Raw genomic sequence first — 12,059 nt, 5'->3', positions numbered from 1 at the left:
TTATAAACCCTAAATTTGCAATTGGCCAAATATACGATGTGTTCGTTTAATTGATTATAGGGTTTTTGAAAAACATATTATGACGAACATGAAAAATATAATAATTACCTCATACTGATATAAATCGATGGTCAATTGAACACGGACATACGGCGCAAACAACGAACGAATTCTTATATCCACAAGCTGTTATACTTAAATTAAGTTTAGGGGTTTAATCGCGGCTTGTCAGTGATGGTGAGGACGAATATAATTGTGTTTTAAAAATCTCTACGTAGTATATTAATAATATGCAAACGACGGGTTTGTTTAACATGTTAATATGTATTAATATGATATAGATTACCAAATTAATTATGTCAGTGAGGTCGAAATTCGTATAAGGACTAAGATACACATATCAATTCCATGATTAACGCGAAGATTAATGTTCAAGAAACAAATCGGGTCATTGGATACGGGTCTGGGTTGCTGGTATGATATCATAATAAGATTAAATTACAGATTTTCGCATATAGGTCCCTCAATTAATGGGGTGGATACACTATGGGTTAAAAACAACTTTTAGGGGTGGTATATTATGTATATTGCAAAGTTATATGAATATTAATAGAATATAATATAATAATTTGAATGTTTTATTGATTAAAATTACCCGGAAAACGAAAATGGGTCGAGTATTGGTTATTAATATATTAATTAAAAACCCGAGTTGTTACAATCTCCTTTACTTTAAGGAATTTCGTCCCAAAATTAGATAAAAACTAAACAATAAATAATATAATTAAAATATTAAATTTTAAGAAATAACCTTTAAAATAACATTTCAAATTTTGAATCATAATCATGGAATTTTGAGTAGTCGAAACAACGCTACAAATGTCAATCCGATAAGGGAACTTATATATAGGATGTACCAGCGGCGTATCCACCATGTCCTTATCATCTCACCATTGTACCGTTACTCCAAAATACCATTGGTTCTAGATTATGACACGCGACTGTACGTACTTTGATTTCCATGCGAGCATTTGGATAATAACGTAGGCCTCCATAATTAATTAGGTCGTCGGATGGTCCACATAACTCGTCCCATAGTGTGAGTTACAATAGATTTGAAAACACATGTTTTTTAGAGAAAACAATAATCTTTATACGTTTTGTTTATAAATAGAAGATAATCATTGTAAAATATCGAAAAAAATGAATTAAATTTTTGAGTGGTTTTAATGTTAATATTAAAATTAAACATCTTTTGAAAGGATAGTATTGCAAACAGTTGTCTTTGAAAATATAGATTTTATTGTATAAGCATGGTCACTTAATATTAATATATTATTAGAATTGTTTAAATCCAAAAATCGAATAAAGATTTGTTATAATGTACGATTGAGAAAGATTAGATTTGCTTAGATAAAAAATGACAAAAACATCTTCTTTGATAATATTAGTTGTGATTGATTTGTTTTTACTAATTTAAAATAACTTGATTAAATAGATTTATAAAAATTTGAATAATTGAAGTTGTTTGAATCGCAATAATTTGATTAGGTTGCAAAGTAGGGTTTTAGAATTAGAAGGCATAGACCGTTGTGGGACGTTTTGTGGTGCGAGGCAAGTGATTACATTGGGTATAAAGCGATATGAGGATTGAATTGAATAGTGATAGCGGCAAGTGAAGCGTAATGAGTGAATTTTGACGTAAAGTTCCTTGTTGTGACGCTATGATTTTGTTGAGGTTGATTGTTAATTTGATTAACAACATATAGTTAATGTTTAAACTTGCGTTTGTTATTTTTTGTTGTTATGAGTATGGGTAGGGGTAAATGAATTAAAATTACCAACAATTAGTTTAATGGACAAGATTGAGTTGATTGCTTTTAACGTTTTGAATTGAAGTTACTATATGAGTGCACATACAATGGTTATAGAAAACAATATATTAATTTTGATTAAAAGGATTTCTTGCTTAAAAGCATAATATGATTATGATTGATGGGTTATGTAAACTTCATATGGACTATTAATTAAAAGGAATTGGATATATGTTAAGCTATTGTTTATTCATAAATTAAGGATAAGTTAGAATCTAAATTGATAATCAATGAGTTGATTTGATGAATGAATGAGTTTTATCAAAGTTTGACATGTTTTAACAAATTAAAATTTGAAGTTGAATACTTGAGATATGTTTTAATGGTTTATGTATATGATATCATAAGTATTAAATTGTGCTATATTATTTAAATCACTTGAGGTATTGATATTATAATAACGTGATAAGATGAATAGATGAAAACCAATTTCAATAATAGAGTGTAAATAGTTTTGTTTGGCTCATGATAACCGAGTCTTGATGAATGAATTTGTATCCGATCAGGCTAATAAAAATGTTTTGAGCGTATGAATAGATCGAATCAATAAATTTTGATTTAAAAGTGATTTAGTAAGTAAGTAATTGAATAATTTAATAATAGAATAATTGAATAGTTAAATCAAATCATAAATTGCTTTGTATAAAATCAAACAAATAAAACAATTAAAGAATGTTCTTCGAGGTGTTGTGTTTCCCATGAGCTTCCCATGTTTCCCCAACTTACTATCATACCAGAACCAAAATAAATGTGTGAGTTGACCTCCCATGAGCATTACATGGCAATTTGAATGGCCCAACTTAATTAACGAATCAATGGAGTTTGTCGACCCATGAGCGTTACATGACAATTTAACCGACCAACCTAAGTAACGAATAAACGAACTCAAGCATAAGTAGTTGAAACATCTCGTGTATCACCACAGATGATAATGTTCCAACAAAATATCGCAAATATAACAAATTGTGCAAATGTACACTTGACGTGTCCATGGCGTCCCATGGGCTTTACACCCGACTAGACATTTTAAAAACAATACAACACAATAAATGGTGTAATCGTTTAGCCGATTACGTTAAACGCTTAAAGTGTCGGTCGCATGACAATTTCCACTATGACGGGGAAAATTGTCACGCTCCTTAGTTTTAAGTGAAAAAGAACAAAAACAAAACTAGGATATTCTCAAGGAACTTCCCGACAATAAAAGGCAATCTAATAAAATTAAATAAAAGTATTTTGAGGTTGAGGCGTAGCCTCAGAGTTATAAAAATATTTTGAGAATGAGACATAGTCTTGGAGTAATAAAATATTTTGAAGGTGAAGCATAGCTTCGGAGTTGTGCGTGCATAACAATAAAATAAACAATTAACTAAGCAGTTATATAAGTACCTAATCTAGCAAGGCAATTACGTAAGCTGTAAACAATCAAATAAAACACATCAGGTAAACAAATAAGCACATATGGGGTTCCTAAGCATGTTACTAAGGCACCACTAGCGACATATTTTAAACCTTCGGCTCTGATACCAATCTGTCACACCCCAACCTATGGTGGAAATGTCGGTGCGTGAACTGATTGCCCACAGCTCTCAAGATACTATCATGCAATAATTTAAAGTTATAATATCTATTATTCTAATTTAAATAGTACAACAATTTCAAATAATCATAGTACATAAAATTCATAAATAAACAATAACATAAACATCCAAACTTAAATTATTGTATCTTCTTCTCTAACATGCATCCTAAGTTACTTCAAACAATCTTGATAATCATAACATGCGGTAACCGGCATTTACGTCATAGGTTGAGGTGTGACATCGGCGGGCTTTACAACTACTTCATCACTATTTTCTCTCTGATAAGTGATAGGTTGAGGACTCCTGACATTGTTTCTCCAAATCTTTGCATCCTTCATCTTCACGTACTTTTCGAACCTGAACTTTCACTCAGCGAACCCCTCATGAGATAATAGACGGGGTACACGAGTGGCAGTTCCCATAACTGAGTCCAACTCTTGATGCAATGCAACATTTAATGATGTGTTACTTAGCTGGTCCATTTCAATCTAAAGTCCAAATAACAGTCCAGTATAACTTTTAAGTCCAATTAGCTATGACGCAAAGTATCTAGGCCCAGAGCTAAACTGAACAAAAACCGAGAACCCAAGAGCCGAAAACACTGGATTAAACCCGAGGACCATGTATGTGAGCCGAGAACACTTGAGCAGAAAACACAATAGTCGAGAACAAACAAATAAACCTGAGAACCCTTTAACTGAGTTGAGAACCATGAATAGTTGCCGAGAACGATCAGTTGTAGTCGAGAACCCTGATTAGTTGCCGAGAACGAAGAAATGTAGCCGAGAACACTGATTGGTTGCCGAGTACGATCAGTTAATGCCGAGAACTTTGATTATTGCCTGAGAACCAAATGTTGATCAGATTTGGTAAACAAATCAAATCCTGAATTCAGAATTAAGGGATTTGAATTGAATTCAGAGATCAAATCGACTATATCCCAAAAATAGCTCAAACAAACCCGATGAATACGAAGAACACACAAATGCCACGGATCTTAATTTCCTGAAAATTACCCAATGAATATCAACCAAAAACACAATCTTGAATCCTTGATATCACTGACACCGAACCTAGAATATGTCTATAGGCTCTGATACCAATTGCAAGTCCCAAAACAAGGATCTTTCTATGTGATATCAATAAACCCGTCGTTAGGCGGAAACTAACAACGAATTGATTCAAGACGAATCAACACACGTTGTTAGGCACAAATCAACACACGTTGGACTTCAAAGTACACGTTATATTAGCGTCGAGTGCTTAAGCCTTAACGAGGATTACAATATGAATGGAGATGCGTGACAATGCAACCCTACACCACACACACCGTTCTCTAATGATCAACCTACCTAGTAACCTAGTTACAATGAATATATATAGCACCATACATAAGCCTAACTAAAAGCCCACCGAAAACATATGTTTTCAGTGTTACATTAAACCAAAACCCAAGCCCAATAAGTATAAACCATAAAGTCTAGCTCAACATATACACATTAAAATATCTCTCTCTAAGTTACTTTATAAGCAATCATCAATTTAAAGAAATGAGATTAAGAGCAAAATAGAAGAGTTGTGCTATAAGTTCCATCATATTTATTCTTGTGTTGTAATTTACTGTTCATACCCCAAATAATATAGAAAAGTTAATTACATCCTCATAATTGGATTATCAATATTTATTTTCTATTCATTATTTTAGTGTGGTTGTGAGTGGAAAATGATATTTTTAATTGATTATGAATATTTATGGCGAATCGAATGTTAGGCATTTTAAAAAATTGAATAAATTTTATGGAAAAACATATATTATAGTTAAATTTTATAGACGGGATATATTAGATGAGGGAGGAAGTTATAATATCATGTCATATTGTAAATTTTTCGTCCGAAAAGATAAAAGAGAGATATTTATTGTAAAATAGTTTATTGAACGTGTTCTAGTCGGTAAGAGAGTTGTAGCATTCAAAATTTATTGCCCGTAGATTGTGGTCTTTTTCGAGGACCCTAGTTTTCTAGTTTTTATTTAAATAAATAAGTTATCATGTTAGTGTGGGTTATTAATTAATATTATATAAAAGAAAATGTTAGTTGTTGGACTAAAAAGTGTTAAAAAGTCAAAACATGGGTCATATTTGAAAACCAACCATAGCATAGGAAAGTAGAAATATCCTCGTGTCTGTGATCCAACCAACAACCCAACAATCACAGCCTCAATCATCGATTCAATTCCACTCAACAGCCACCGGTAAGTTCTTCCGTTCGTTTCCATATATAGAAACTTTTAACTGCCTTCGAATCCAATCAGTTTTGCCGAAATTTATATGAAATTAGACATGTGTTTAGTATGTTTTACCTTCCAAACACCCTGTTTTATGATTAGAACATGTTGTTTATGTTTAATTTTGATAAACTAGCTTACACTAGATATGGGTGTTTGTGTTCTCAACCAAATTTGACCTATTTTGACTTCAGAGTCAAATTTTCACTCTTTTAAAAGATTATGTTATAAGCTTCAATTATTGATCGAAATTTAATTTTAGTGATATAAGTTCATGTTTGACGTAGTTACAGAAACAGTATCTATTCATGAATCCAAAGTGGATATCCTGCTGATTGTTGGAATAAGTCACTATGAAGCTAATATTCATACTTCTAGTGTTGGCAAATTTGCATTTGGCCGCGCCCGATGCTCAAGGTATGTTCTACTTCTTGTGCTTCATAGCTTAATAATCAGTATGTTCAATTATTTCTTGTTAGAAATGTATTAGATTATTACTATTAGTGTTTTAAGTGTGTTTATATTGATGGTTTCCCTTCCATTGTAATTACAAGATTAAGTTAAAATGACACATCTTTAAGTTGACCCGCTACCTAAATTTTGACTCTTTTAAATATAAAATTGTAAATTTTGCAGGCGATGCTCTTCTTGATTTGAGAACTTCACTTAAGGCTTCACCCGATCAACTCACCGACTGGAACCCGAATCAAGTTAATCCGTGCACTTGGTCTAAAGTTACCTGTGATACCAGTAATAATGTTGTGTCGGTGTAAGTAACCCTGATATGTAGATTTATTACTGAGTTTATAGGTTTTTTGGTATGAATCTGGATTTATGTTGCTTGCAGATCGATGTCTTTCATGGGATTCACAGGATCATTGTCACCAAGATTACGTGTTCTGTCAAAGCTTACAATACTGTATGTATAATATTATCATAAATCTATAATTCTGTATATTATTATCTCTTTTGGTTACAAATGTATATCAATTTAATTGACTTTTAATTTGTGTCTCAGTTCTTTGCAAGGGAATCAAATAACAGGTGGAATACCTGAAGACTATGGGAATATGACTAGTTTGACCATGTTGGACCTGGAAAGCAATCATTTAACCGGACCGATACCGTCTTCACTTGGAAACTTAAAAAATCTTCAGTTTTTGTAAGTAATGTTTTATTTTCACACTCCTTTAACGTATAAATCATTTCTTTTCCAAATGTACATGTAGGATATTGAGTCAAAACAATCTTGAAGGGTCTATACCAGACTCGTTATCAAATCTACCAAATTTGACTAGCATGTAAGTGATAGTGATTCCCGTTAATGTTTTTATATATTTTTATTTATGATGGTGTGACTGTGACTTTTTGTGTGCAGTTTACTTGGTTACAACAACCTTAGTGGTCAAATACCTGATCATCTGTTTCAGGTTTCTAAATTCAAGTACGTGTATTTAATATACAGAAAGTATTCATAAGTTAAAGCTTTACTTGTTCAGGATGAATGACTTTGATTGGTTGTTACAGTTTTACAGGGAACAGGTTGAACTGTGGGTTTAATAATACGCACCCGTGCACATCTGGTTCTGGAGGTAGTTAATTAAGTCTCTGTTATGCTATAATGTTTAAGAGATGTTCCCATTTCGACCCGTTTGATGGGTATATGGGTCAAATTTGGTTATACTCTGTATCTAGTGATAAGTCACCACCTCCAAAATTGTTTGTGGGTCGACCCATTACCTGATCCACACTTTTAATACATTGATGTTGACTTTTGGATTTTTACTAGGCATGTAGGCCTGTAAACGACTGAATGTTCAGTGAACTGTTTGTGAACCATTTGGTAGAAAGTGCGTTTATGTTTGTTTGATTATTAACGAATGGACATGAACTTATATTTTGATCATTTAATTAAACAAACAGACATGAACACATGTCTTGTTCGTTTATATAAGATCGTTTATGTTTGTTTGTTTACGCTCATTTATATTTGTTACGTTTTTTTATAAGTCCATTCATTTACGTTCGTTAATATACTCATCAAAATGTTTAGGTCCATTACAATTTTGTCTAGTTTTCATGAGTTTTTAGGCCCAACACATTGTTGTTCACATTTACTTTTAATTTATTTTAGCTCAGTTAGTTATATTTAATTTGTTTACGCTTGTAAACTGCTCGTTTATACTGTTAGCGAAAGAACATAAACGAACACGGAGATGTTCTGTTTCTTAATGTATGAGCATGAACAAGAAATTCCCGTTAGTGTATTTGTTCGTTAAACTTAAACGAACGGACACGGACATGTTGCATTCGTGCTCGTTTGGTTCGTTTACAAGCCTAAAGGCATGACAACATCTGATCATTATGTTGTAGTTGCTTCAAAGAAATCAAAGGCGGGAATTATAATTGGGGTGATTGCTGGAGTCCTCGTTCTTCTTTTGCTCGTATGCTTGATGTTGTTTTTGTGGAAGGGTAAACACAAAGGCTACAAACGTGAAGTCTTTGTTGACGTGCCAGGTATAGTTAGTTGACCAAATTACCAATTTGTATGTAAACCAAATCCACCGCCTAACCTTGTAGTTGTTTGGTTAGGTGAAGTTGACCGAAGAATAGCGTTTGGTCAACTGAAGCGGTTTGCATGGAGGGAACTACAGGTTGCCACAGATAACTTTAGTGAGAGAAACGTTCTTGGTCAAGGTGGTTTTGGGAAAGTTTATAAAGGGGTTCTTGGGGATAATACAAAAGTTGCGGTCAAACGGTTGACTGATTATGAGAGTCCAGGTGGCGATGCAGCGTTCCAACGTGAAGTTGAGATGATTAGTGTTGCGGTTCATAGGAATCTGTTACGTCTTATTGGATTTTGTACCACGCCAACTGAACGGTTGTTGGTTTATCCCTACATGCATAACTTAAGTGTTGCGTATCGACTAAGAGGTACTCAAGTTCTCCTTTTTTTAGTGATTTTATTAAATGAATCTATCGTTATAGTTTATATATATGAAGGTAAAAGAGATGTTTTATTGTGATACCTAGTGTGTTACATTCTACAAGCATAAATAGACTAAATATGAAACCATAAATTTATTGGGCTAAGCTAATAGGCCAAACCATAACTGGGTTTGAAACGTTGTGATACATAGAATATTACAATCTACAAGTATAATTAGACAGAACATGAAACCATAATTCTAATGGGCCAAGCTAATGAGCCTAACCCTAACATGGTCTCAAAAGGCGTGCCCAATGCATGCAATGCGAGCTAGGAAACACCTCATGGGCTTGAGGCGGTGCCTCATGTACCTCTGAGTCAAAATTGGTCAAAATTAGGGTTTGTAGGAAGTTGATATGTAAAAAGAAACCATTATGAAAGGTTTACTTGATAAAAAGGTTGATATGTAAAACAAATGAGAGATACACAACTTCAAGTAGTAAACAAAGGTTACAAAGCTTATTTGGTTGTACATAAAGCAACGCCTCGCTTAGGTGATGCACGTGCCACACACTTTTGGTTTTGGGACTAAAACAGTCTGGGGTGTCTCTTGTTATTTTAAATCAAGAACCCTGATATATTATGTTAAATATACATTATTGTACTAGGTTAGAAACCCGTGCATTACACATGTTGACAATGAAAATACTAAATAGTTAGTAATGGAGATTTAGAAATTATAAAACAATATTTTGAGATAAGATATACTTGAAATTACATATAAGTTACTAACCAGTAATTTAATAAATATGAAGTCAAATATTTCACATAAGTTACTAATATATTATGTTTTTTTATTATAAATACGAAGCGGTGAAATTAGAGATGCGGGATAAAGAATGTTGGGTTCACATAATGGTGACACATGACACAACCCGTTTCTTATTTATTAGGGATATATTGGTAGGATTTATTAGTATATGGCCCGTAGGCCCAAAGTAAGCATCTCTAGGGTTTCTAATTTCTTTCATGTAATTATGACGTTTAGATATTATTTTTCCCATTCACTTTTACACATTTTAATAATAAATTTCTAAATTTTTTTTTTAATATTATTTGATTTTGGCAGAACTTAAACCCGGAGAGGCGGTTTTAGACTGGGCCACACGAAAGAGGGTAGCTTTAGGAACCGCTCGGGGACTCGAATATCTTCACGAACATTGCAACCCGAAAATAATTCATAGGGATGTTAAGGCAGCTAATGTATTGCTTGATGAAGATTTTGAAGCAGTTGTAGGTGACTTCGGGTTAGCAAAGTTAGTTGATGTCAGAAAGACTAATGTAACTACCCAAGTTCGTGGGACCATGGGTCACATTGCTCCTGAATACCTGTCTACCGGGAAGTCATCAGAACGAACTGATATTTTTGGTTATGGTATCATGCTTCTAGAAATTGTAACGGGACAACGGGCTATTGATTTTTCACGACTTGAAGAAGAAGATGATGTGTTGCTTCTTGATCATGTAAGATAAGTGACATTGTTTGTTGGGTCCGGTTAACTGACAGGTCAAAACAGGCCACTTTTAAATGCGATCAAAACCAACGTTTTTTTTTAAATCATTCCGACCTTGTTTTATATAATTAATTAATTATTTTCTTAAGCATGATTGCAACTATACCATTAGCATAATAATATAATTTTTAAAATTTAAATGGTTTAAGCGTTGGATATACTTCTGACCCACTTGGCCAGTGTAATTTGTAGATATATTTTTTTCACTTGTCTGATATGTGCCAATATGCTACCCAAATTGGACCAGTTTCATGTAAATGGGTTGAAATTAGCAACATAAATGGTAAAATACGGATGTAAACGGGCCGAGCTGAGCTTGAGCCCGCCTAAAGCTTAAGCTTGGCTCGTTTAACTTACGCAGGCTCGAGCTCGGCTTGTGAATAGCTTTTCACGCTTGAGCTCGGCTTGTTTATTTTTTGTATATTAACATATTAATTTATTCTTATATTTATAACTATTTATATGTGTATATGTATATATATATTTATCCTTATAATAATGCATATTACATATAACATAATATATATTTTTTAAGATTTTTTTTTTCAAAATATCATGTATAATAATAGTTATGTAAATATATATATAATATAAAATAAAGTTATATTATATGAATGATAGGCTGGTCCAGCCTTGCTAGCATACACGAGCTTGATAAGTCAAGCTCGGGCTCAAGCTTTGTTTTATCCCGAGCTCGGTTAAGCTTGGCATGATTCGAACTATTAGTGAACCGATCTCAAGTAGCTCATGAACGGTTTGACTCATTTGCACCCCTATGCATGGTCAAAACGAGTAGACTTTTTGCCAAAGTTATGAAAATAAAAATATGTATTTGTTAGTTCTTTTAAACGGAGGTTATATTCATAACTTTGAGATACTTTGTCATTGTTTCTTTCCTGTGTCTTTTTTAAAAGTGTTAAAAAGAAAAAAACATAACCGACTTATAAGTTAATGAGTTGATATTGTTAGTAGGTTGACTATTATTAATATAATAATAATTATTATTATTTTTTATGCATGGTTGCAGGTGAAGAAACTTGAACGGGAGAAGCGACTGGATGCTATTGTGGACCGCAATCTAAATAAGAGGTACAACATGGAAGAAGTGGAGATGATGATTAAAGTAGCACTATTATGTACACAAGGGTCACCCGAGGACCGGCCAGCCATGTCAGAGGTGGTGCGCATGCTTGAAGGCGAAGGGCTAGCCGAACGCTGGGAAGAATGGCAGAATGTTGAGGTTACACGTAGGCAAGAGTATGATCGGTTACAAAGACGGTTCGATTGGGGTGAAGACTCCATCTACAATCAAGATGCTATTGAGTTATCTGGTGGAAGATAAATAATATCTTGTGTATCAAAGTTTCAGTTTGGTGTGTGTTAATTGCTTGTACAAATTCAGGATTTATGATGGTTTTATTACAATATCTTATTGTCCACACTCCACATGTGTATAGCATGTTGGTCTTCTTTACTTGTCCCAGTTTGGAAATTTTGAATGTTAAAAGAGTATGCATTTTTAATCTTAGCTAACATAAGTTTAACCAATATCTTTATCACAAGAATAAGGAAATTTGATGGCTCCAATACCAAAAATGATGTGTAAGTAGTGTGCGTAAATCTAACTATCTAATCTGACTATACTATTAAAACAATACTTATTACTCACATGGCACCATAATAATGTGTCCACGTATAATGTCACACAATCTATTATTGTTTATAATGTTTCCACATGCGGTAACCACTTAATTGACTTTTATTATTCAATTCCCTAAACTATTATTTTTGTTCGCAATTTCGAACTCCTTTTTT

At 33.1% G+C, this 12,059-nt stretch overlaps 1 protein-coding gene across 1 annotated transcript; it reads left to right on the top strand.

Annotated features, from left to right (window-relative positions):
- The first annotated feature begins 5,607 nt into the window (after positions 1-5,607).
- On the top strand, positions 5,608-11,684 carry LOC143577815 (putative LRR receptor-like serine/threonine-protein kinase At5g10290). Its single transcript, XM_077061543.1, has 12 exons — positions 5,608-5,708; positions 6,029-6,158; positions 6,378-6,510; positions 6,589-6,660; positions 6,760-6,903; positions 6,971-7,042; positions 7,120-7,185; positions 7,269-7,333; positions 8,115-8,258; positions 8,334-8,675; positions 9,800-10,194; positions 11,272-11,684. Exons 2-12 carry the CDS (start codon positions 6,095-6,097, stop codon positions 11,584-11,586), a joined length of 1,812 nt encoding a protein of 603 aa, XP_076917658.1. The 5' UTR covers positions 5,608-5,708; positions 6,029-6,094; the 3' UTR covers positions 11,587-11,684.
- Positions 11,685-12,059: the final 375 nt, after the last annotated feature.

This window comes from Bidens hawaiensis, unplaced genomic scaffold (genome assembly GCF_021521415.1).
Source record: "Bidens hawaiensis isolate Kalapana, Puna unplaced genomic scaffold, B.hawaiensis_p1.1 tig00028818_1, whole genome shotgun sequence".
NCBI classification, from domain to species: Eukaryota; Viridiplantae; Streptophyta; class Magnoliopsida; order Asterales; family Asteraceae; genus Bidens; species Bidens hawaiensis.
The sequence above is the reverse complement of the archived record's forward strand: the minus strand, read 5'-3'. Positions and strand labels throughout refer to the sequence as shown.

Bases quoted from the DNA above. Each gene is read 5' to 3' on its own strand.
- LOC143577815 (XM_077061543.1), top strand. From the start codon at position 6,095: ATGAAGCTAATATTCATACTTCTAGTGTTGGCAAATTTGCATTTGGCC. The intron at 6,159-6,377 runs GTATGTTCTACT...TAAATTTTGCAG, and splicing joins GGCCGCGCCCGATGCTCAAG to GCGATGCTCTTCTTGATTTG. The intron at 8,259-8,333 runs GTATAGTTAGTT...TTGTTTGGTTAG, and splicing joins AGTCTTTGTTGACGTGCCAG to GTGAAGTTGACCGAAGAATA.